General features: G+C 49.5%; 2 protein-coding genes across 3 annotated transcripts in view; both read right to left on the bottom strand.

Moving 5' to 3' along the window:
- LOC122363761 (LIM domain only protein 3-like) overlaps positions 1 to 787 on the bottom strand; it is an 85,865-nt gene extending 85,078 nt beyond the window's left edge. For both annotated transcript variants that reach the window (XM_043333378.1, XM_043333380.1), the window contains exon 1: positions 601 to 787. The gene's annotated coding sequence lies outside the window, so the exon portion shown is untranslated. The remainder of the gene's footprint in view (positions 1 to 600) is intronic.
- LOC122363759 lies at positions 277 to 25,096 on the bottom strand. Its single transcript, XM_043333375.1, has 4 exons — positions 23,491 to 25,096; positions 11,353 to 11,406; positions 601 to 679; positions 277 to 340 (listed from the first exon to the last, which is right to left on the bottom strand). Exons 1-4 carry the CDS (start codon positions 25,094 to 25,096, stop codon positions 277 to 279), a joined length of 1,803 nt encoding a protein of 600 aa, XP_043189310.1.
- Positions 25,097 to 26,776: the final 1,680 nt, after the last annotated feature.

Here is a 26,776-nt window from a genome sequence, read left to right as displayed (position 1 = left end):
TTGAAGGTATTTCACAAAAACGGGAGTCCGGGCCGACCTTAGGGTGGTGTGGTCGTGTACACGTGACCTTTGAGGTCACCGGTTGACGCGAGATTTTAAAATCAGTTTATCTTTGCTCAGTCTCGTGCCGACAAACACGCTCGTTCCCTGCGAGGGGTCTAGCTCAATAAGAGGGCAAAGGTGAGGACCTTATCCCCCCCCCCCCCACACTCGACCGGTTCGTTATGAAAAAAGGCGAGGCCTGCCTGACGAAGGCTGAAGTCCTCTGACAGTGTCTTAGACCCCCGAGCACATCTTAGTACATGTCACACCGCACATGCGCGAGCAGCAGTGCTGACTGCTGACATGGGAGAAGGGAGAGGTGTCAGGCCGGAGCAGTAGGCCCCACTTCTGATAATCAAAACACGTCATGTGGCGAGGAGTGTCCCAGCCATTCCGGAGCACCATCTTCTTCAAAGCCATTGAGGCGGTTGAGCTGAGCCCATGGCCAACCACTCTAAATTTAGCACACAAAAAAGCACACACATGTGCACAACACATCAAATGAGATCAATTTCCGTGCATGCCACGTGGGGGAAACGCGGGGCTGCGGTCACCTACCTTGACCTGCGGAAGACGGCGCAGGAGTTCACCAGAGCGCTGCAGAAGAGTGTGATCTCGCCCAGACTCTCTTCACCAGCTGCCCAGACACACCGGTCACTGTGTCTCTGCACGGGCAGTGCGGTCAGCGCGAACTCAGTCCAATCCGTCCCCTGCGCCGCACACGCCACGCTCCGCCGCCCGGCCACTGTTTAAGCCGGGTTCACACCGGTTTTCCGGTCCGGAAAAATTCCGTCTGCCGGGCCGGAACCAAAATGTTGAAATTGTCGCTAGATGTCAAAAAAGTCGCTAGAACCGGAAAACCGGAAAGTCGAGCCGGAAATGTCATAATCATCAACCATCAAGTACGATAAGTAGGTACCAAGCAATCTCGCGAATTATTTTGAAATCGAACATATACTTGTGTGACGGCTTTACAAGTCCCTGATGCAGTTCCACCCAACCGAAAATCATCCATACTTCACTGGTGATAGGTATATTAGCAAGATTAATACAATTTAACATTTACAGCATGCGGGCTGGGTATCGACAAAAAGACACTAATAAATTTCAATCGCGCTTTGGCTGTTGTTGGTTTAAAAACACTTGCGAACAAAGAGGAATTGAGGGCTGGGCAGGGCGCATTAGAGACGGCGAGCTTGATATTACGCTTGCTGATGTAGATGGCTGGGTCTCAAAATCGGTCATCTGACTGTCACTGAACTCTACTGCCATAACCCGCGCCCCGCTGGGGGTCCTAAATTTTCACGCCTTGCTGGTGGGGGTGTTTAACATCCCCCCTTTTAACTCGGCTCCTGGGCCACGTAGCGATACGGGGAAGGCGGCGTTCGAAAGAGTGTCAAAATTAATGACGAAATTAATTCGGTCACTTTTTTTGGTCAGCTCAAAGGTCAGGCCACCAGAGGTAATGGAAAGCCGAATTTCACCAATTTTCAGGTCGAATGTCGACGACTTACAACAAGCCAACGCATAACTTGGCATCAATTTTCTCCCATTGACTTATAATGGGGGGGGGGGTCACAAAATTGACCTGACCTTAGGTCACCGATATCAAAATTCCGAGATAGTTATTTATTAAAATTGTGTACATATTGTTGCCCTTATCAATCGCTGAGAGTTTCAAAGAGGTCGGTCGCTCGATGTAGCATATGGAAGACGTTGAAACTTTGTATGAGGTGAGGTCACTTGAAGTGACCTGGTGACCTGACCTTAAGTGAGGTTGGTCTACAATTTTTACATGTGCAGAAAAGATGCATGATAAGGTGTGCCAAAAACAGCCGCCGTTTTTGATATGTTCGCGAAAAACCACAGGGAGGGTTCAAATATCCCCCCCCCCCACCCCCAGCAGGGCGCGGGATAATATCCTTGGCATTCAGTACCATCGTATTTCCTGAATCTTCTACTTGCGATTGAATGGCAAAACTGCCTCCACCCTCCCGAGCTGCTATGTGCTTGTGTAGGAGGGCATCGAGGGCAGAGAAGTGTTGTCAGCGCGTCTTGTAGAATGTAGATTTCAGAATCTGCTCGGCTGGCTCCACTTCGTAGACGACGGAAGTTAGCAATACGTACATTGTGCTACCTGTCCTGCGGCCGGCTCCAGCGCTTGATAATCTCTTCTGCAGATACTGGCTCCGCTCCTTCTACAACCAGCGCGTCCGCAATGTTGTTCCACAAATTCGCCCTTTTCACCGCTTCCTTATAATATTTATCTTTTTTATTATAAAGTCATGGATATTTTTCAACCAATGAAATTAATTTATAATTTGAAAAGGCCATGAGTCATGTGAAATACAAAAAACAGAAATGTAGCTATCACTCCGTTTGAGATGCAAATGTTTTGAAATAAAAATGAAACGCCGTCAAATTTACGCTTGAATTTTATATTCTCGTGAAAAATCGCGAGACTATTAGGGCACCGTTGGTTAAATTAGGCCTGTAGCGCTGAAACATAACATTATTTCCCTCGTGCCTTAATTTCATATCACAAACGGTGGCTATCCGGCAAGGCAAAAGTTGAGATGATTTCAACTTTTTGCCGGACCGGAAAATCTGGCTCTCCGGCCTGCCGGACCGGTCAAAAGAAGTTGCCAGATTTGCCGGTTCACACCAGTTTTCAATTTTCCGGCACGGAATTGGCCATTTTTCCGGCCCGGCAGACGGAATTTTGCCGGTCCGGAATCCGGTGTGAACCCGGCATTACTGAGAGGCGCCGTCAGCTGATCCGGTGCCAGGCCCCCCGATACTAGCGCCGCCGCGCGGGAGAACGGCGAACTACCGACAGCCAACGATTTGAGAGGCGGGAGCGCGGGCGGCGCCTGAACTTTCTGAAATTGCGACGGCTCGTCCACTTCTGGTGACGCGAGCGACGTGGATGGCGACGTAAGGATGGATTGGCGTCATACGTACTACGTAGCATGTATATATTGAATCGCGAAAACGTGTATCAATCCTACTAGGCGAGAATCGAGATTTTCACAGTTCACTACATGGGATGCAGTCAGTCAGTAGTCACGCCCCCCACCCCCCCACCCCCGGGACCGCGTCCCCGCGCACTTACAGCCAACAGGGGAGGGGTCGGATGATACCCCTCCCTCGGTTTTTGGTGGTGCCGATCGTGCGGCCGATCGCGACGAAACTTCCAGAACCCTCGAGTTAATCAATGTACCCCAGGTAAACTAAGGCCTGTTTGATGTTTTCCAAGACCATGGGAATCGCGATTCGGCGTATGGCAGCCGGGCAGCGCACATTATCCATGCTGGTTTCGTGTTGATACCTTTAGCGGTTTAGAAGATATTGCAGAAAACGAGAGCGGAGCTCTGTAGAGCCCCCCCCCCCCCCCCCAGCTATATGCGGGTTAAGCCCCCACCCCAACTCGGAGCCTGAGGGAGCACTAAAGAAGAAAATGTCTTTATAGAGTGCTGTGCACCGTATAACGGCATTCAAATGAGTTTCTTTAAAATTTGTGAATTCTAACGCGCTACACAGTACCAGTAGCCGTTTTCACGACAGGTACCTATTCTGGCGAAAACATCAAAATTAACCGAAGCTGACCAAATCGCAATATCATAAGACAATGCGCAGAAACTATTGTAGGTAAGTTGGGTAAGGTTGCCTATTAGCAACCCTTTTCTATTTGCGACCCGGTCTTCCTAGAGGAAAAAAAACTGATAAGAGAAATCGGGGAGAAAATGGTGTCAAAAGGACTGCCATGGGGAAGCCGGGGGAAGCCCGGCATAGTAAGCTCATGTTCATTGTTATGACATACCTTGCTGATGCATAAAATTTTGCTATCCTGTTAGCTAGATAAGTTAATTGGCCGTGTTGTCCCAAAAAATTGGTTTTGTGGAAATAGTACTAAGTTGCGAAATTCGAGTTTTAAAAAGCATTGATTTTTCTGGGGTAAGCCCGGCATAGGGATAACGCCGGCCACCTCGATCTCCAGCGCTTTACAACGAGTTGATGAAACCATTATGTGCCCTTCCAAATATTGACGGAAAGTGAAATATTAAGGTACCTACCTACTGTTCAGCTCTGGACATCTTAGAGTTTATGACACTTCCGGTATTTCAGCTAGCGTCTATCACATATAGAGCACAGGTCGATGAAATCGTGATGCAAAATTGACAAAAAATGTGTATTTCAAAATTCCTTAATTTTTCTATTTACCTAAATGCATCATACTGCATAGGGGAGAGCGGGGCCAGTTGAACCACTTTTTATATGTTGACATGCACAGCGAGATCTAGTTGTCATATCGAAAAATGCACAATGCCATGAAAAAATATGCTCTTTTGGCTTTATTTTAAGATATGTAAAATTATGTTTCAAACATATTTTGCTGCCAAACGCATGCTTATAAAACAGCTCTACGCCCGTTTCAAATTACCCCGATGCGAGGGTCAATTGAACCAGCCCATGGGGTCAATTGCACCTATCATTAACAATGGGATGTTTTCCTCTTTAAGGCAACTTTCTTAAGGAGATATTTTGTCCGGTTTACTTTTCCAAATGCTACATTCAATAGGTCGTTGGAAAGCTAAAAGTGCAAAGTTCCTCATAATAGGTGACATAAAGTACATAGACTATGGTAAAATGGGCGGATGAGGAAAATGATAAATATCTCAGGCTATAGTGTGCTTTCAAGCAAAAGGCTGGAGAAAAAGGGGTCAAAAATTGAGCTCTATTAAACTACTATTTCAGTTTAAAAGCTCATTTCAAAGGTGGACTATTTCCTTTAATGTTTACAGCCCCTGAACAATAACCAATGCAAAGGTCACCGGGGTCCATTGAAACGGATTGTGGCCCTGTTTCAACTGACCCTCAGAGAAGCGTTTCAATTGACCCCATCCGCTCCCGCCATCTCGCACGCGCCGTAAAGCACATGTCAAACGAGCTGGAGGGACGGCATCATGCTGAATGAAGGGCCAAATAAGGTGTCATTCCGGAGCCAGGAGTTCTTCTTTCAGCAAACAAAGGTATATGAGATATCACAAAATATTCATAAAAACGATTTCTCCCAAACGCCCCTCAAAAACACAAAAACAAGTGTCAAATAAAAATTACCGTCCGTTTGCCGCCCAAACGCCGTTGTCAAAGGAAGTGGTCGAGCGCGGATGCGCAGTGGTGTCGGCAACGCCATATGTTGCATACTGTTGAAAATAAAGCCATGTTTCATCTGACCCCGTGTTTCAACTGGCCCCGCTCGCTCTCCCCTATCATTCGACTCGGCTGATGAAGAAGAACACAACGACACCATTTTTGAAGCTCTAGCTTTATTGCCTGTCGCGTTATCTGCAAAAACGTAGTTTGAACCTAGCCCGCGCCCCACTGGGGTCTGTGTATAACACGCCCTACTGGGGGGGGGGGGCTATTCATAGCCCCCCCCCCCTCCTAACTCCGAAACTATATGGGCCGATCGTCAAAATTCAAACGGTGTCTGATAGCCCCGGAAAAACTGTCGAGCGAAACCTAATTTCATTGACCTCGAGGTCACCGATGACGTCACAGGTCAGGTCAAAGTAAAAATTATTAGCATTTTGGCTTGTTCACATTTTGGGCTCTGGCCGCCGTCTTACAAGTCAGATCAGGCTCATTTTTGGTTTCCACACTCGTGAACAGATTCTCTAGATACCTTGAGGGTACGAAACTTGTACTTTGATTTTCAGGTCAGGGTCAGGTCATCACAGGTCACGAAAATATTATACCATGTGTCGGTCACGTGACACATGTTTTATGTTCCATTTAGGCCATAGATTTCGAATTTGATGTCGTCTGTGTCATTCGAGGTCATTTTGAGTCGAATTTAGCTTAGGTCAGGTCACTTTCAGGTCAAAAAAGGTCAAATTTTGAAGTTAAAATTTTTCAACAAAAAAGGTGTCTATTGGATGCAGTTTGAGCTCAGGAACACGATGGTGCCATTTATATTAGTGTACGATGTCAAATACGTACTGAAAAATTGATTTGAAAAATTAATAATTGTTAATTTTTTGCAATAATGCGTATAACTTGGCCATTTTTGAAGATATTTAGCTAAAACTTGCTAGAGTTAGTCATAATCATGCGTTCTGTCACATATATTCCGGTTTTTTTCGAAAAGTCAAAAAGTTTTTGAAAAAATATAAAAATATAAATTTTGAATATTATTATATAATTTTTTTTTTAGAATTTTCAAAATTTTGAAAATCCGAGGTAGCAGTTTGATAGTGCATTAATTCTGAGTCCTATCATGCAAAAAAATGGATCTAGCTTAAAAACTGAGCTCTTGGGAGCGATTGCCGTGGTTCAATGTTTTGCGTCGAAATCGGACGAACATGACGTCACTCTGACGTCATTTCCGGCCGACCTATGGTAGCTACGAAGTTCAAATTTTGACACAAGGTGTCAAAGTGATGCAGCCTAACGTACTGAAAGTTTGGCGTCGATCCGTCAAGCGGTTTGGAAGTTATTGCAGAAAAACGGGAGGGGGGCTATAAATAGCCCCCCCCCCCCAGTGGGGCGCGGGCTAGATTTGGGTTGCTAGTAATTAGGCGGGCGTCTTACCCGATGCATTTTACCTAAATTGAAAAACAAAATCGAACGAACATACTCCAATTTCTCATTTTCAATCCAAATTTTATGTAAAACTAATTAATTTTACGTTGCGGTACCTATCTAAAGATTGTTCCTATACTCGACTAGATCCATCAGGCAACAAAGGCTCGAAATTCAGGAACTATAAAAGTATAGTTCCAGACCCAGCAGGCCGAGGAGCCTCCGCTCTCCAGCCTCCTGCGGGGACTGGAGGCTCCCTTAACGTGACTCACACGTGACTGAATGCACCGCCCGGCTAAGATCCCGTGGTGGCCCGATCAACGAGCTGCCATCTCCCCGAATAATTGTTGTGCATTTCGCGCGGGTCAATGACAATGTTTATATCAATGCCTACGGTGCAGGATAATCTAACAATTTTCAACTCTGTGCGATCATTTGCCGTGATCACCAGCCAGCTGCCCGTCGACTGCTGGCTGTGGACCGGTGGCTGTCGCAGAGTCCGCCAGCGACCGGCGCGGCGGCGCGCGGCGGCCGGGCCCTCAGAGGCGGACCACCGAGCCTTCCTCTGCCGCCGCCCCTCCCGGCCGGAGCCCGGACCGGCCGCCCTCCGCCTCCGTAATGGCCAACCTTGTTAATGCCAGTCCTGTCAAAGGCTCAAAGAACAGCCTGCACCAATTAAGAATATGCAGCCGGCAGCGGCGGCGGAAAACACGGCTGGCTGGCCGCTCGGCAATGCGGTGGTGGCGGCACCGAGTGGCTCGCGCCGACCGACGCGCCGCGACCACCGCAGCCGACAACAAATCCGCAGGCCGGGGGTCGATGGCGGAAAATGAAACCATTCGTCCGGTCATATTGGGTCCGACTGAGCCGCGCCGATTTATGGAGGTCCACTGATGCCGTGCGGCGCCACTCCGGCTCCGGCTCCGGCTCCGGTCCCGGCTCCGGTCCCGGCCGGACGGAGCGGCCAGCGGCCGCGGCTCTGCGCGGGGTGCGGGCAGAGCAGAGCCGGGGCGGAAAGGTGTGCCTAGCTGTCAGGACAACCCGCCACATTCCTGCGCCGCTGAGGTCTGGAACATATTGGAGGATGTGAATACATAAAAATAGATGCTTTTAATGCTACCATCAGCTGCCTAAAATGGATATAAGCGCTTTAAAAAACGCATGTTGAGATCCCTTGTCGCATAACAATAATTATGCCGGAAGTACGTTTTGTGCTCGCGTTTTCAGAGATGAACAATGAATAATCTTTTGAAGAGATGGCAGCCTAAAATAATTTTTCAATAAGAAGAACAAAACGGTTTTCACTTTTGTGACGGTTTCTCTCAAGTTGGAAGGGGGTTAAATGCTGTTAACCCGGCACCGCCTGGGCTATTTCCGTACCCACGACAGCCTGGGGGGGGGGGTCGGATCCGACCCCCCCCCTGTTATCTCGAGAACCAATGGTCGTATCGAGCCCCGCGAGGCGGCGTTCGAAAGGTCTCTACGAGACCTTCCCAAAGCACTCTTAATATTTTAACCCGCGCCCCGTTGGGCTCTGCCGAGCAACGCGCCCGGTTGGGGGGGGGGGCCATTTTGGCCCCCCCCTAAGATCTCGAGAACCACGCAAGATAGCGACAAGCGGTAAACGGCGTTGGATAGCCCCAACGGGGAACTACCTTGTGACCCAATTTTATTGACCTAGGTCAAACCGATGACGTCACAGGTCAGGTCAAAGGTCCAATTTTCACCGTTTACAGGCACTTCAAGAAATGCGTTGTAAAATCGAGTAAAATGCATTTCATTGAAAATCATCGATGGGGAAATGTTCTGCAAACACATATTTTGCTATTTGAGGTCACTGATACCAGGTCAGGTCACAGAGGTCAGGTCACGGGGGGGTCACAATATGAAAGTGTCGTGTGATACATGTTTTATGGTCCATTTTACATGACAAATGCGATTATATGGGTCAGGCAGCCTTTGGGGCCAGCTTAGATCACGTTTTGGTCAAGGTCAGGTCAAGGTCAGGTCAAGGTCAGGTCAAATTAGGTCAAATTTCAAAGTTAATATTTTTGTATAAAATGGGTATCGAATCGATGCAGCTCGTCACGGGGAGTTCAATGGTGGTCTTTGTTTTGCCGTACGAGGTCTAGAATTGCTAAAAATTGAGTTCAAAAATTTGACGTCATCATTTTTGAACAGTTTTTTCGCTATAACTTGGCCAAAAAACGAGATATCGATCTGAAATTTGGTATGTATATAGAAGAGCGCTGGGACTATCACATATATTCCGGTTTTTTCGAAATTCGGGAAAATTTTGGATTTTTTCAAAGTTTTTCTAAAAAAATCAATTTTTTGATTTTTTTGGGGTCAAAAACCAAAAATTTTGAAAATCCGAGATAGCAGTTTTGTAGCGCCGCCTTTTGTCTACTAGACCATATAAAGAACTTTGAAATTGCTTGATAACTGTAGATTTGGTGAGCGTTTCAAGATTGCATGTTTTTTGCTCATTTTTGCTCGAACATGACCTCAGTTTGACCTCAATAACTCCTGACCTAAGGTGACCTAAGACTTGAAATTTGGTGTGAAGGTGTCAAATTGATGCCCGGGAAGGTACTGAGAATTTGGCGGCGCTGCGCGCCGCCGTTTTCTTGCTATTCAGGAAAAACCACAGGGGGGGGCCAAAATGGCCCCCCCCCAACGGGGCGAGGGTTAAGATTGAGGTCAACTTTCGGGTCAAGGTCAGGTCAAAGGTCAAATTCTGGGGTTTTGCATGATTAGGCTTACGGACAGCGGAATCGATAGCTGCTGCTCGAAACTCACCACAAATGACCTCAAAGACCTAGTGAAGGTACCATGTGCGTATAGGGGTCATACTAAGTACGGGTCAAGGTCAGGTCAGGTCACGAAAGGTCACGGTTTTCACTTTCTGCTACATGGGCGTGCGACACATGTTTTATGGCTTATTTTTCACGCCAAATCCGATGGTAATGGTTATATGTGACCCCAAGTCACTGTGCTGGTGATAAGTGTGCATTGAAAGCATAAAAAATCGTTTATACCATACATAACTAAACGAGGGCTAAGAAAAAAGTCAATTTTTCAACTTTTTATTTTTGACATAAAAATGCACTTTTCTAGACGAGCTTTGTCCCAGGAATCTAGTATTGCCATTTGTTTTCACATGCGATGTTCAGAAGTGCCTCTAATTCACGAAAATGCTTATGACGTCACCATGCCCTATGCATGTTGAAGCTATTTTTTACAATTTGGGGGTCAAAAATCGAGATAGAAAGTTGAAATTTGGGACATCTAATGTTCTAATAGAGCTCTATAACATATATTCCGGTTTTTTGGAAATTCTCAAAATTTTGGATTTTATTAGCTGTTTTCCAAAAAAATATAGTTTTTTGAATTTTTATGGGTGAAAAACGCATTTTATGGAAAATCCGAGATAGCCATTTTAAAGAACTCGTTGAGCTGCGTCTTTTCGTGTCCTTATTAGCAATTTGCTTAAAACCTCGATTTTTGGCGATTTTTTAAACATTTACCACTTTTTGACCGAAAACGCCATGTAGTTACATCACTAAAATCGATATATCTAAAAAAAATTTGATTTTTTTTTTCTTAAAAATTGCACAGGAGACGTCAAATTGATGGGAGAGAAGGTATGCCAAGTTTCAAGTTGATAACGCAAGCGGTTCATGAGTTATTCAAGAAAAACGGAGGGGGGGTCGGATCCGACCCCCCCCCCCCCCAGGCGGTCGCGGGTTAAGCAGCGCATTCATTCTCTTTTTCCCAAAGGCAAGTTTCTGGTACAAGCCGACCGTCTGTCCACCGTCCACTGCCCACTATGTCCACTGTCCACTGTCCACTGTCCAGGCAGCGGCTGACAGCGGCCAGCGGGAGATAGTGGAGGATAGGTACTGTGGAGGTGAGCCGCGTCACCTCAGTACCGACCCCAATGGAGATCCATAATCCTGGGTCACGGTGACAGACGCCTTCTGGAGACGAGTCTCACCTCTGAGGGCTAGGAAGGGAGCTGCCTGTGCGCTGCTTTTGAATTTGGAGAATTAGAGTAGACCAGGAATCGCTACCGATACGGGAAGAGGACCAGTCACCGATGTAGGAAGAGGCAGCAGGGCCCGTCGCCGATGCTGCGAGCGGGAACAGGGGCGGACCGCGCTGACACCGCTGACCTTTGGAACAGTTTGATGGCGTATGATGGCCGATGTGATGCCGCAGTTATCGTATAACGATGAAACGTGCAGCTGCGGCAACAGGTCATATGGGATCAGTTGGCCCGCGGGCTGTATGTAGACCGAGTCTGTCCTGCGTCCTACGGACCCTAGTGGTGGTAGTATAGTTGATACAGCTTTATGACGTGTCCGGCGGCAAGTTGTCGCATTAGCTTGACGGTTACGTGAGACCGGTATTTAAGTGAACGGCGCGCGAGGGGCCCTGCGCATAGCGCAATGCCGTTCTGCCGTCTCAACGCTATCCAGCAGTTCTGGGGATACTGAACTGAGCAATCTTATTTCAGTCCACCGAGCTGTTTTATAGCGGGCTTATTATTTCAACTAATATGAGTCATAAGGATATTTTGCAATTAATATTTTTTTTCTTTTTTTTGCCGCGACTATACCTTGCCCGTCCATTATCTGCTGTCCTGTGTTCTTCTCGTCACCAATCCGTGGGCAGTGTTCTGCCAAGCGGTCAGGACTCAGGGGTATACTGACTGACCGGGCCGAGGTCGGGCGTGCGCGTACTGCGCGCGGCGGCCCACCGGCTTCCGCTCTGAGAACAGACGACAATAACTGTCGGGGTGTTATGTTAATTAGATGTGTCGGCTGCCGGCCGCCGCCCCCGCGGTAGTGCGGGCCCGCCGACCCAGCGAGCGACTCCTCAAAGGACCGGGACGTCAGCGCCAGATCAAAAACTTGGCCCATTACACGTCGGAAATCCATTAACGGGTAATGGGACGGCGGCTGAGGCTTTCTGATTAAATGGCCGTTTTAATATGAACAAGGTTTTCATAAGTTGTGAAGACATTACCTACCATAACCCGTAACCGTGTTCTGACGCTGTTACGAATGACAATGACGCTGGCAGGGCAGAACCGGCAGAGCAACTATGTAACAGAGAAATTGGAGAAATTGGCTTTAAATCGACTACCAGCGGAAAGCATGTGTGATGCTCCACTGAGCTGCAGCCTGTTCAGCGCCGGCCAGCCCTCAACACTCGTATGTAGACTGTGTCTATATAGCCTGTCTGCTGAGAGCCGATCAGCGCGATGGGCCGGGCCTGAGCCGCTCGCGCTGGCCCGGCCCACCGCAGCTGTAAGTAATTGATCAGCTCAAACGCGCGGTGCCGCGCCGCATTTTAACCGGGCAGCGCTCACATTTAGAGGCCACCTTTTAGCTCATTAGGCGGCCACATTTTACCGAGTGGGCGCGCCCGTCGACCTTATTGGCACCGGTCGGGCCGATTCTAATTCATGTAATAGGTTTGTAATTGGATCAGGGGGCGAGTGTCGGCTTGGCAGCGCAGTCACGTCGCCGGCGGCGGCCGCGCCACTCCCGTTCGTCTTCGTTATTCAGTGAGTTGCGGAGGTGGCGCGGCGGAAGGAGCCGAGAGCAGCCGCACGTCACCCCTGCCCCCTCCCTCCCCTCCCCGCCGGGTCAGAGGAGCGGCCGCGGGGGGAGATGGAGCCTCCCCTATAGAGGAGCGGCCGCGGGGGGGGGGGGGGAGATGGAGCCGCATCTCCGGAGATGGCTGGATTAACCGGACCGTCGGGGCAGGGTCGTCGATTAGGGAAACCCAGCTCGATGGGCGAGCTATTAGAACGGAGACGCTCTGATAATGTAGGCATCGTCAATGCAAACTGCACCACACACAAACGTCAGGGCAGTCGTTCAGCTGCTTTGTAATGGAACCGTACATGACACCTAATCGCACATATTAGCCGTTTTCACGACGGCCATTTGGTACACATTTGGTGCACATTTGGTGCAGACTAGGTGCAGATTTGGTCAAATTAGGTTCATTGTAGCCGTTTTCACGACGGCCATCTGGTACACATTTGGTGCACATCTGGTACAGATAAGGTGCAGATTTGGTCAAATTAGGTTCAGTGTGTCTCTTTGCAGCTATCAGCTAGGGTTTCACTAATGGCTGTTAAAATCTCAAATCGATCTCCGGCTGGCTCAAATAGAAATGAAGTTTCACCTCCTCTGGGTTGTGTATTGACCCGCCCAGTCAATGTGGACGGATCGAGTATCAAGTTACAAACAAAGAAACGTAACAAAATACCTATACGAACGTGACAGGTAGCGGCGTCATATATCGGTGGGCACTGCTAATACATCAATTACGAAAAGCCAAGAGAAGCTCAGCGTCTACCCAGAGATTACTCTTCCCTTGAATCCGGCTGTGCCGGTTTTATACGCGTCCTATCCAGAGGGATCGCGGGTAATATTCAATGTATTGGCAATGCAAGCTTTGTGTTGGCTGTCACAAATCAACACATCAACGGCCGCATTGTCAATGCATTCATCATGCATTCATCAATTATATGCCTGCTTTGTCATATTATCAGAGAGCATAATTGATTAAAATACTGAAATAAATTCATAAAAGCCGTTTTCACGACGGAACTTTCGCAGAGGAACTTATTTGATACCTGAAAAGTACCTACTCTTTGAGGCCTTAACATCCCTCAAACTGAAATATTTTATGTTCAAAATAATTTTAGAAGTTTAAATCCGGGCATTCTTTGCCCTCAAATCACTTATTTATTTACAAACACAGCAATTTTCGGTTCTAGTAGCCCACCTTTCGACTATGAGGTATCAAATCAGCGTGGCAACTTGCTCCCTCTTTGCTCCCTCGGGTATCTAATTCCGGAATTCTTAAAAACAATGAAAGTATTTATCGAGTTCTCTTTTATACCTATTCAGTTATGTTTTAATGGTGATTAAAATATGGCAAATTTTTTTAATTACATTTCACATAAGAAAAACACGCAAAACAATGAAACAAAAATAACTACGGTGGAAATAACCAATCAGCACCTCAGTAGGATATGACGTCATACAAGAATGGTGTTGAAGGCCGTTTGCAGTCCCGGCCGGTAGGTCACGTGACCGCCGGGAGCCTCGGGTCACGCGGCGGTCGGGAGTCGGACGCGGGACGTGGTCGCGGGTGGACGCGCGGGGCATCATGCTTTGCTTTGCTTGCTTTGTCAACTTAATATAACTTACGATCGCATGCGTGTGAAACCCAAACACTGCTCAGTGCCCTTAGAAATTGAGTTTTGGAAAGCTCAAGTCCCTATAGCTCCTCAGGTCGGCAACAGTTGAAGCCTCATCTGGACTAGTGAAAAAAGCGAGGGTAAGGAACCTTGTGTTGCTTTTTCTTTTACCGTTATAATTATCTCAAACCATCACAATTTTGAGTTGCCACATTGTCTGGTTCACTACATTCGTGTAAAACTTGGTGAAGGCTGGTGGCTCAAAGAAAGGTGAAGATATTTCTTTAAGTGCCTAATCCGTGAAATATCCCGGCTTTACAAATCTACACTTTTCATTTTTTCCACGATACATTTTTTAAAATTGTTAAAATTTATTCAACATTTGTTAAAAGGGGCTTTGGTTTTGTGTAAACTAGATCATAAAGTTTACTATAGTTTTGTGCAAGACCTGGTGGCTGAAGAAAATAGTAATTTTGCTAAAATGATGTGCGGAAATTTGTTGCTTTCCAATTTCCAAATCAAATTACTCATACCTATATTTCATTCAAAATTAGGAGGCATTATTACTGTTTTTCTTGCAACATGAACTGAGTTTGGGTATAGTGCTCCGGAAACGTTGTGGAACTTTAAGCTAGCTAGAGCAGTTTCCATAAAATTGTTTAGATAGTTGACATGGCATGTTGACAACGGTTTTGCTGTTTCTAAAAAAGTGAAAAATATTTTCCTGCATTAAACAGACAAGGCATGTTATTCTCATAAGCTATCGAATGTGTGTGCGTGTGTGTGTTTTTTTAAGCTGTCAATTGTAACTTCAGTTACTTCACTTTAGAACATATTGCCCAGAATGCGTCACTGATCATGAGCTGGTATATCATATCATATGTAGCAAATACATAAATGGGAATAGTGTGTCATGAATTTTTGTGCATGCTTCTGGATCGTCTGTAATTACATCAAAGGCTCGGCTCAAGAGTGTCCTGCCGACCAGCTTATGCGCAACCCTTTCTGTCCGCAGAACGTCTTCCGTCGCCTGCGACTCCCGCACGCCGTTTGCGCCCCGGCCGTCCGTACCGGTCTTCGCGCTGCGAGCCGCGCTGCTGGAGTTCGCGGCGGCGTCGTGGAGCTCCCATCGGGACAACGTGTGATGCCTGCGTCGAGCTTATAAGCCGTGAGCTTCGATTGGCGGCTCACGCGGTCACCAGCTGTATGTACAGCCTCGGCCCCGACGACCCCGCTAATGGCCGAGACCGGCATACCCCCTGCATGGGTCCGCTGTCCGGCGCAGCGCTGGCCGCCCGCATGTTACGTTTGACTGTATCGCTGCCCAGTGGGAGCGCGCTCCACGCTGCGGTAGAGGTACACGTTGCGACCCGACTGAGGACCGCAACCGGATGGTGAGACGTCGGCCTCTGCGCCCTGGCCGGGGTAGGCGTGACCGACGTCACAGTGGAGGAACACCCAAACAAGACCAGCCCACCGTCGGAGCAGCATGGAAATATCATGTTCTGCCTGGACGTCGGACCCGGCGGCCGCAGAGCACCTGCACACGTGCGGAGAGGGGCGCTGGAGGCGCGGCTTCTGACATCCCGCGGCGCATCGCGCGGCGCGGCTGCTGGCAATACCTGACAACGGCGGCAATGGAGGCGGTTGGGAACAGCTGCAGCAATGGTGATGGCGGTGATGGCGACATGGCGGTTTGGGACTTCATCTCAGCGCGGCCGCCGCCCAGGCGCCGCTGCGCCCGGCTGCTCAGCCACCTACCGGATGGCGGGGTGGCCCTTACGGCCCTCACGCCCGTTCGGTCTGCGGCCACGTTCTGGGGTGGCGGTCGCGGGGTTAGCGGCGTTGGACTTCGTCCTTTATCCAGACTGCACCGTACCATCTGAACGGATGGATCTGCCAAGAAAGATGACATCCAAGGCGGCTATGAGGCGATCACAAAGCTTCAGCAAGAGCTTCTCCTTCATGGGGCCGGCCGGCCGTTAAGTCGCAACACCGGCTGCCGAGTGCCAACAGCTGCGTGCGCTGGCGCCGACGCGTTGTGGGCCGCGCTGCTGACGCTCAAGCTGCGATATCAACCATCTATGAATAAGTGGCAGCGGTGGCGGCTTGTCAGTTGTTAACGTGCCTTTGCAGACGTTGTGAATAGCCCGCGTTGGAATCGCATGGTTGGCAACACCACGCAAGCTAAAATGGGCTTCCTTGATGAACCTACTTTTTAAGCATTGTAGCCTTTGTAATTTTTGATGCTTTGCTGTAGGTATTATTTTCTACATATATACTATATAGGCACTCACGTGCTTTGAATCGCGCAATGCAATTGAACCATGGTAAAGACAATGATAAATGAACTGAGAGCTGACATGCCCCATGCTTTGTGTGTGTGTGTGTGTGTTTTTTCTTTTCTTTTTTTGGCGAGTCGATAAAAGTGGTTTTGGACACTGGATGAGTTTTTAGGGGTGTGGTGAGGGGGAATGTAATTCCACAGACCTTTTGTCAGATTCACCAATGCAGTAGGTCTGTGCGGTATTTAGATATCGGAGCATTCTTTGAAAGTCGTGAATAGGGCAACTGAGTGCCTACCTATAGCCGTGATATCCCCTCACAAAAACTTCTTTTAAATAACCGGGGATAAGTACATAAGCAGAGTAATTGCTATTACGAACACCTAGGTATCACAATGCTGAGCGAATAGGAAAATCTATAGATGGAGAATTGTGCCGTGTTACGGGTGCTCGGGCGCAGCCAATCCAGCGTTACCCCAGCGGTGACCTTGACCCGCATCGTCTGTCTCGGCTCCAAAGCCAAACCGGCGTGGAATTGGGAGCGCTCGAGCACTCATGGTCCAGCGCAATTCTCCACCTGAATCCATTCCTGATACACATTTGCTTGCTCATAGTCATGTAACCCCGGTAAATTCATCTAACTTTCATATTGGTCGCTCCATAGACAGATGGCCACAGATATCAACTTAAAAGGCCATTGTTGCATTCATTTAGTGGAGATCATTAAAGAGCCGTGATAGGCCACAAGTCGCGTGACATCATACGTGTAACAACCAATAACGTCGGCCTGCAAAACCCAATGGAAGCGGCTAGCAGCGTGCAATAAAACAGGGCGCTGCTTTCTAAATGTCTGTCGTGCGCCATAAATGAATATATCTTTTGTAGTGTGGCAACTCAGTATCTTTTTTTAACTATTGTACTAGTATTTAATAATTTCATAATTTTATAATTGTGCTTACGCTTCATGTTGATGTTAGTGATAAATCCTTAGATAAAGTAAATCGATGTGATATTTAATAGAAAAATAGCAAACTAACGCGCCATTCATTCGAAAGCTGGTAAACCTACTAAAAAGAACTACTAAAATTCCTGAGGAACCAAAGGATTATATTGGTATCAAATAGATGCCTGCTATTCCGTCGTGAAAAGGCCAAAATGAAGATATTTGCTGTAAAAGAGATTAGGTGCAGATTTGGTCAAATTAGGTGCATTCGCCGGGTAGCCCGTCGTTGAAACGGCTAGTGTCTGTTTAATTGAGCAGGCCGACAGGCTGTCGCCTGTCGGCTGTTGAGTAGCCGGGAAGGAGTGTCTTCTCTTGTGAGCGCGTCGCTCAGTCACTGTGAGCGCCCCTTTCAGTCAGTATGAGTGCCCCTCCCAGTCAGTGTGAGCGCCCCTCTCAGTCAGTCTGAGCGCCCCCCCCCCCCCTCAGTCAATGACAGCGCCCCTCTCTATGTCAGTGTGAGCGTCGCTCTGTCAGTGAGCGCATCCCTAAAGGATATTGGACGCGGCGGTAGCGGACGACTCGGACGCCGCTCCGACGCCCCAACCCATCACCGCAGATTCAATTAATGCACTGTTCCGGCCTCGCCATTAATAAGAATAGCAATCTATCCGGGCGCCGGACAACTTTGATAAAAACCCATCGTGACGGTAATAGAAGCCCGCCGAGCCTAATGGAAAAATTAGCCAAGTGAAAACTTCTCATTACGGCCGGCCTCAGCCGGGCTTGTTGTCCAGATTCGACGCTGATAGGGCTGATGAACGGGGCGCGGCGGCGCTGCCGAGAGCTAACCGGCAGCGAGCTAACCGGCAGCGAGCTAGCCGGCGGTGAGCTAGCCGGCGGAGTCACCGCGAGCTAACCGGCCGCGAGCTAACCGGCCGCGAGCTAACCGGCGGCGAGCTAGGGAGGTGTGCAAGAGTGGGGCAATGCCAGTGGTCGGGGTACGGCCCTCCAGGTATTAAGAGGTTGGTTGCCAACATCACAATAATCGATCTGCATTGATGAATACGTCTAATGGCTGTTGAAAACCACTGCCGCATGGGTGTAACTTTGTATACTTTCGAGGTCCCATGTGGGACCCCAATGCGAACATTTGGGACCCCAATTGTCATTTTGGGACCCCAATAGTGGAGGCCCCCGAGACGCATCAGCTACTTTGCAAACGGAGGTCCGATATTCATATAAAAGGTTCTCTGTTTAAATAGGAGGCCCCTTGGACAAATCGGAGGCCCTGTTGGACAAATAGGAGGCCCCCTGAACAAGTAGGAGGCCCCCTGAACAAGTAAGAGGCCCCCTGAACAAGTAGGAGGCCCCCTGAACAAGTAGGAGGCCCCCGGAAAACAGGAAGTCCCCTGGAGAAATAGGAGGCTCTCTGGACAAGTAGGAGGCCTCCTGGACAAATAGGAGGCCCTAGACAAATAAGAGGCCCCTAGACAAATAGTAAGCCCCATGGACAAGTAGGAGGCCCTCTGTACAAATAAGAGGCCCCCCTGCAAAAATAGGAGGCCCCCTGGACATAGGAGGTCCTAGACCTAGACAAACAGGAGGCCCCTTTCACAAAAGGAGGCCCCTGGACAAATAGGAGGCCCCATGGACAAGTAGGAGGCCCTCTGTACAAATAGGAGGCCCCTGCAAAAATAGGAGGCCCCCTGGACAAATAGAAGGTCCTAGACCTAGACAAAAAGGAGGCCCCTTTCACAAAAGGAGGCCCCCTGGACAAATAGGAGGCCCCTTTCACAAAAGGAGGCCCCTAGACAATTAAGAGGCCCCCTGAACAAGGAGGCCCCCTGGATAAAGAGGAGGCCCCCTAAAAATAGGAGCCCTCTGGATAAATAGGAGGCCGCTTGGAAAATAAGAGGCTACTTTAACCAATAGGAGGCCCCTTGGACAAATAGGAGGCCCCCTGAACATGTAGGAGGCACGCTGGACAAATAGGAGGCCTCTTGGGCAAAGAGGCCCCGTAGAAAAATAACAGGTCCCTTGGACAAATAGGAGGCCCCCTGGACAAATAGGGGACCTCTTGAACAAATAGGAGGCTCCATGGACAAGTAGGAGCTAGAGGCTCTCTGTACGAATAGGAGGCCCCCTGGACAAATAGAAGGCTCCCTTAACAAAAAGGAGTCCCTTCAAAAAAAAGGAGGCCCCGGGACAAGTAGGAGACCCTTGGACAAATAGGAGGCCCCTGCACAAATATGAGACTCCTAGTGAATAAAAGACCCCTGGATAAATAGGAGGCCCCTGGACAAATAGGAGGCCCCTGAACACGTAGGAGGCCCCCTAGATAAAGAGGAGGCCCCCTGGAAAATAGAAGCCCCCTGGATAAATAGGGGACCTTCTGGAGAAACAGGAGGCCTCCTGGACAAATAGGAGGTCCCATAGACGAATAGGAGGCCGCTTGGACAAATAGGAGGCGCCGTTAACCAATAGGAGGCCCCCTAGACAAACAGGAGGCCCTCTGTAACAGTAGGAGGCTCTCTGTACGTACAAGAGACCGGCGCTCGACCTGTAGAAGCTTAGCCGTATGTACGCTAGGAGGCTCTCTGTGCAAGTAGTCGAAGTAGGAGGATCTCTGTACTGTACCTACAATTACAAATAAGAGGCCCCCTGGGTAACTTAGATGCAACACAAATCGGAGGTCACCTATAAAAAAGCGGGACTCTGTTGGAATACCTGATTTAATAAATTATTTTCCTGATATTCAAATTACTTAGGTAATCCTCGTCCGCACATGGGGGGGGGGGCAGTGGTTGCCACACCCCCCACCCCGACCTAGGTAGTTTTTTCTGCTCTGCACTAAACATTTTGATTGCTAGAAGTCGGATATTTCGTATAGCTGCTGCTCTATCCTTTTTTAGCGTCCACTGAAAATTTCAAGTTTCTGTGGTTTTTGGTTTCGGAGATATGACCTTATTCTTCAGGTAATGTCATAACCCAAATGACAAATACCCAATATCTTGCGTTGGCGTTGGGTCTTGTGAGCTTTTGACACCTTGATTTCGGCCTTTTTTGTCAGTCTTACCTCCCACCTATCATGGAACATGTTGTTCAATGATGTAGAGATGCCAGGGTCAGGGTCAAGGTCAACCTAGGTCGTCTAAAAATATTGCGTTTTAGGCAAGCTGAATTTACTTTCGTGAAGTTTCTTTGACTGTATTTTTGGCAAAAGCTTCTCAGTTCATGATCTCATGTAATATGGACACATTCACAGTCGGTGCACACATCAGTATACTCGTACACACAGACACACACAGACATACAAACACATGTCATTGACCTTGAGCTAACTTGACCTGAAATGACCACAGCCAGCAAAAACCTAGTCGGATAGTGTGACAAAGAGGTTCTAGCTGGCTTGGCACCACAATACGGCAGCGTCATCGGTACATGATGAGCAGCGCACGTGATATTCCAACGGGCAACGGTGACCCCAAACAGCAACATTCTTTAGTTTGACCTGACCTGGAAGGTCAATGACTGACCTGATGAGGTAAAATTGGTATCATTGGATTCGTCACTTCCCAAAGAATCTGTTGCTCTTGACCGCAAGGCTTAAAATCTTGTAAGAAAAAAATTGTGGTGATGTCGAATAAGATACCTACACAAGCAGCGGGCCAACCCATCATATACCGATGACGCTGCCGTATTAGTGCCAAGCGAGCTAGAACAGCTCTTTGTCACACTATCCGACTAATTTGCTGGCTGTGGTCATTTCACGTCAAGTTAGGTCAAGGTCAATGATATGTGTTTGTATGTCTGTGTAATTGTGTATGTCTGTGTATGTACTGATGTGTGCACAGATCGGTTTGTGTGTCCCTATTACACTTGATCATGAACTGAGAAGCTTTTACTAAACATACAGTCAAAGAAACTTCACGAAAAGTAAATTCAGCTTGCCTAAAGCGCAATAATTTTAGATGACCTAGGTTGACCTTGACCCTGACTCTGACTTGACATCTGTACATCGCAGAACAACATGTTCAATGATAGGTGGGAGGTAAGACTGGCAAAAAAAGCCGAAATCAGCGTGTCAAAAGCTCACAAGGCCCATAGCCATCGCAAGATATTGGGTATTCGTCATTTAGGACATGACATGACCTGAAGAACAAGGTCATATCTCCAAACCCAAATGCCGCAGAAGCTTGAAATTTTCAATGGACGCTGAGAAAAGATAGAAAAGCAGCTATACAAAGAAAATCAGGTTTCTAGCTTTAAAAATGTTAAGTGTAGAGCAGAAAAACTAACTTGGGGGTGGCGACCCTCCCCCCAGGTGCCGGCGAAGGTTAACCCTCACACTTTCTGGGGTCGGCTTACGGCTAGATTCCTTGCGCAATGCTGTGCCGTTAATTTTTTTTCTATTATAAAGGCATTGTGTTTTATTGTCAAAAGTGAAAAAGCCAGAAATTTTCGTCGATTTCGGATGCCGCGGGGGATATTTACATACAATGTCACCCTGCTGGCCTGGATCCACCAGTAGGGTCAGGTGACCTACCATTTCTTTATCGATATTAAAAAAAAAATCATGGCATCAGAGCTGTGACGAAAAATAAGTGGCCTAAATCCGATGAGAAAACTGGATTTGGGGGTACCCCATGTTTGGCTTCTGAGCCTCTGGTCCCCCAATGAAAATTTCTTAGAGGAGGCCCTGGCGTGGCTCGTAAATTACCGCTTCCGCAATTGGAGGCCCCTAATTGCTTGGAGGCCCCCACTAAATGGAGGCCCCCTTGGACGTTTGGGACCCCAATGGTGATGTCAAAGTTTCACCCATGCACTGCCGAAAGGTGTGCACGAACCCTCTTCTCATTTCTATTGAGTCATTTTACAGGAGTGTCTCTGTCATTTAAAGTTATAACACCATAAGCACATAGGCTAACCAACCACTCTTTTGCTGGAGGGCCGTACTTAGGTAGTGTGCCACCTTCCAATGATTTCCCATTTTATTTTTCCTAGGATAAGAAGCTTCTGTTTTTACCTAATATCGCAAAAAAAAAATCAAAAATGGGCCTGGAATAGTCCCTTTTTTGCCTAAAAGTTTATCGGTTTTTCGATATGTATAACAACTGTAGTGGGCTGACATGCAAACAGGCGTCGGCAACAATCGCGAATGCGGCGCACATGTGACAATAAGCAAAGGTCATTATAGAGTTACGACGTACGGGAATGAGTTATCAGCTGTCTAATCGTAGACAACACAATGTCGAACTTAAACTGTAAGTCTGTATTGGTATTGTTTCTTTAATTTGGCTGTCGAACATTAATTTATGGTGTGTTATCCATGACAGATATATATAAAAAACGACAATATATTGTGTATTAATTGTGTATTTGAATATATTGTCGTTTTTTATATTAATTTATGGTTTGAAATATGATTTTATGTGAAATAATTGATATGAAACAGCCGTCTCTTAAGTTATGACCTCATTTCACCACACGCAAGTGGCAGAAGGACTGAATGATCAGCTGACGCATTTTTCTTGGCCGAAGTCAGAGCGCGCGGCGCGACGCACCACGCGTATTTGGAAATTCCGACCTCGACGAGCATCAGAAGCCACCTAACAGGCGTGTTCGAAACCGCAGATGATGATGAACGGGCTTAGCGAAACTTGATTGGATGAGCATATCGGTAATAGCGATTTTAGTGTGTGCATTGATTGTTCATAGTGGTGTGAAATGTGGTTGGGGTACGACCGACAACCCGTCGGGGCGAATTTCGCACTGGGGTACTCAAAATTTGAAGAATTTAAAACGTTTCCATGAGTTTTGAAGGTATGGATAAGTTCTATGTAGTAAACTCCTTATGTCCACATTGCCGTTGTATTGCCAGCTGCCTCCGTCGCGCGCCGGCCCAGACTGGCCGGGGGTCGTACGTGACCCACCTTTTATTCAACAGGTTACGAAACGTCTAGAACACGCCCAAAACGAGTGCAAACTTGCACAGCAGCGACGAGGTGACGGAAGGCGCCAGCTTGGCGGCCTACGTGCCTTAAATGACATATCTTAAATTTACAATTGCGCTGCGCGTGCCGCCGGCCGTCTCCTCCCGGCCCCGCCCCGCACAATGCCATATAACTCATCCCGAGCCTGGACGGGGCGGCGGCGGCGCCGCAGTGGCACGACTGCGGCCACAAGATTCTAATACACTCCCCCCTGATCTACAAATCATCGTACTGGGTCAGAACGGCAGGGCGTCCTCAGATCTCTCACGTGACGGGGGACATTGTCTACTTCCACACACTGCGCCGACACTTGTCGGGTGACTGTTCCCATGGAACTTGGCACATCACACCGGCGACTAGGGTCTCTGATCCATACCTTATCGCCTACACTGAACATAGCACACTCACTCTCTTCGCACTTTTCCTCACTCTCCACGTCCGGCACTCTCAGTTTGTAGTTGAACAGTACGTTGGCAGGACTAGAGTTCAGGTCATCACTGCGCGGCATCACATTACAGCGGTAGACTGCTTCCGCCACTGAGCAGCCTTTGCGCGCTACGATTGTTTTGACCGACCTATGGTTTCTCTCAGAGACACCATTGCCGAACGGCGCATGGGCAGCTCGGTACCGGACGCTGACACCCCACCGGCTGACGAACTCGTGGAATGCGGCACTACGGAATGAGGTGAAGTTGTCCGTCAGCAGCTCCCTCGGAGCGCCGCGCTCCAGGAATACCGACTCCAGAGCCGTGATGATGCTGTCGGTGTCCTGTCGCTTTATCCGCCGCCAGATCGCGTACCGAGACGGACCACAGTCAATCAGAGTCAGGTACAGCTGATCGTTTACGTGACAGACGTCCATGCTGACCCTGTCCCAGCATTTAGTCACGCTCAGCGAACCATGTGTCCACCGCTGGGGCGCTGGATCGATGGACTGGCACCTTTCGCACTGGCTAACGACACTGCGCACCTGGTGCCTGCTCACAGCCGGGTCGTGCTCCCTACACAGGCGCAGCGTTCTCCCGATGCCTGGGTGTCCGCTTGTTTCATGGATCCTGACCACATCCGGCGCCGAGAAGGCAGCGCCGCAGACCTCAGGATCGCTTTGTTGGTTCAGCCACTTCTTCGGCACTCTCGTCAGTGCGTCAGCCCTGTTCTCCACTGACGGAACGCACTTTACGGTCAGCTGGAGGCCATACTCATCTCTCAGACTCTTCACGGTCTCCAGGCGCCTTCTAATCAGCATTTCACTCGCCGCCTTCGTCTTTATCCGAGCTCTGCCGGAGAGCGCATCTGTTAGCCAGTGATAGACCGTTTTCGAGTCCGTCACGACAGTCACTTTCTTCAGGTTCCATGCCAGGGACAGATTGATGCCACGCACAACAGAGTCCAGTTCTGCAAGGTTCACGTGTGTCTCGGGATTTTTCCGAAGCCAGCAGGCGTCCTCAACGATGCTGCCTTCCATCTCCAGCACGGCTCCTATGGCGAGGGAGCTGGCATCCACCCACACGACTCCCTCATCGCCGGTGACATCCCAGCGACCTCGTGCGGGATCGGCCGTTTTCGCGCGCTGCAGCGTTTCCATGACCATTTTCTGGAGTTCTGGGTCGGTGATCTCGTCATCCCAGCCGTCTGTCGCTGCAGTGGCGCGTCTTTTCAGGTAGGATGCGGAGACACGCAGCCAGCCACACACCGGGACCTGACTTGTCAGACGTCCGCACAGCGAGAAGACCTCTCTCCTCGTCAGCTTTGGCGGCGGCTGTAGATCCTGGTTGTCCTGCTTCCAGAACAGTCCTTGCCGCTCCCCCCAGACTCGAATGCCCAGGACACGAGCACCTTCTGACACCTTCTCCGGGGATTTGCAGGTCAGACCGAGCGCCTCCAGATGACCCTTCACCTCTAATGCAGTAGCGATGTTTTCATTTACGAGTATGTCGTCCACGTAAGGTGATGTAGCGGTGTGCACCCTCGGGTCACGTTTCAGGGCCATTTCCAGCACCTTTCTCATCACCATCGGTGCGAGACTGAGCCCAAAGCCAAGTCTGCTCAGACACCACCGTCTGCCCTGGAACACTACAGTCTGATACGGCCACAGCGATGCGTGCACGTGGATCTGCAGGTAAGCGTCTCGCAGATCTAGGAGAGACACGTTTCGTCCAACCCGACGCCACTCACGGATTTTTTCACTGCAAACATCCGCGTCAGCTGTATGCGGGTCCAGGTGCGTATTTAACTCCCTGAAATCCATGACGGGACGCACTTTGTCCTTCTTCGGTTGGATGACCGCCATGAGCGGGATCGTGCCTTTGACCCTCCCGTGCACGCTCTCATCATAAGGGACGAGCCATTGATTCGCCACCCACTTGGAGAGTTCTCGCTCGTATTCGTGTCGGGCTTCTGTTGGAATCGCGTACTCCTCTGCTGTATTGTGCAGCTGCTCGGGCTCCTTTCCTCCACACCATTTCCACTCCACCGACCACTTCTTTTCTGTCTCATCAAAGCTCACCACAAAGTCCTTCTCGTCGGCTCGATTAGCCGGTGCGGCCGCCGCCGCCGCACCCAACACCGGATCCCCCTTACTGCTGTCAGCTCGATTCACTGCTGCAGCTGCCGCCGCTGCACCTGACGCTGGGGCCGCCTCACTGCTCGCCTGATCATGACTCACCCGTGCAGTCGCTGCCACTGCACGCGACACCCCAGTCCTCTCACCATCACAGCTGACCCGGTCACCGGGTGAGGCCACTGACGCCGCTATATGAGACACCGCTGCCTCAACTCCGAAGCTGACTCGGTCATCCGAACTCACTGTAGCGCCACCCAGTGCTCTGATACCATTCATCCCGAGGATGAACTCAAACCCCAGTGGCTTACGTGCTACGACGAGCACATCTACGGACACTGATTCACCGGACCACAGCTGCACGCGTGCCACGCCTGACCCCTCACACCAATAACGCCCTCCACTCACTGTCATCACGCTCACCGGGCGTCGGTTCCACCTCCGACAAACTGACACGTGAGCTACACACTGGCTGCATCCTGTATCAACCAGCGCTTTGCAGCTCGCTCCGTCCACCGACAGCTGCGCGACTGGCAGCGCCCCGTTCACTGGTCGACAGGAGAGGAGGCTGGCGCTGATCTCTCCCCTCCCGCGCCGTTTTCCGGACACGCAGAGGCGATGTGCCCCTGCCGGTTGCAGTTGTAGCACCTCACGAGGCTCCGTCCACCACGGGGGCCTCCACGGCCCCGCTGTCCGCGGCCTGCCGTGCAGTCGCGGGCGATATGGTTCGGTTGCCCGCACGAGTAGCATTTCATTGTGGCCGGGAGTGCTCCAGTCCTTGTGCCAGCGGCGGCGGCCGCGGTGTTTGTTTCCTCGTCGGCTAGCACGGCCCGAGCGCGACCGATTAGCTGGCTAAACGGCATGTCCTCCATCCGTGATCCAGCCCGGAGCGCACGGCGTGCTGAATCTGGCAGTTTGGCCACGAAGGCACAGGCCAGGCTGTCGTCCGGCATACCTCCGAACAAGCCAGCCAGCCGGCGCAGCTCAGAGACGAACACGTCCACCGTCTCACCTGGACGCAGCCTTCTACGTTCAAATTGGTCGTAGGCTTCAAACCGATCCGAAGCAAACGCCGATGTCAGGGCCCTTTTGATGTCCTCGTACTTTTTCTTCTCATCTTCTCCGAGCTGTTGA

Source organism: Amphibalanus amphitrite, unplaced genomic scaffold (assembly GCF_019059575.1).
Source record: "Amphibalanus amphitrite isolate SeventyFive unplaced genomic scaffold, NRLGWU_Aamphi_draft 000638F_arrow, whole genome shotgun sequence".
In the NCBI taxonomy this organism is placed as follows: Eukaryota; Metazoa; Arthropoda; class Thecostraca; order Balanomorpha; family Balanidae; genus Amphibalanus; species Amphibalanus amphitrite.
Note: the sequence above shows the minus strand (reverse complement) of the source record. Positions and strands in the feature narration are given on the sequence as shown.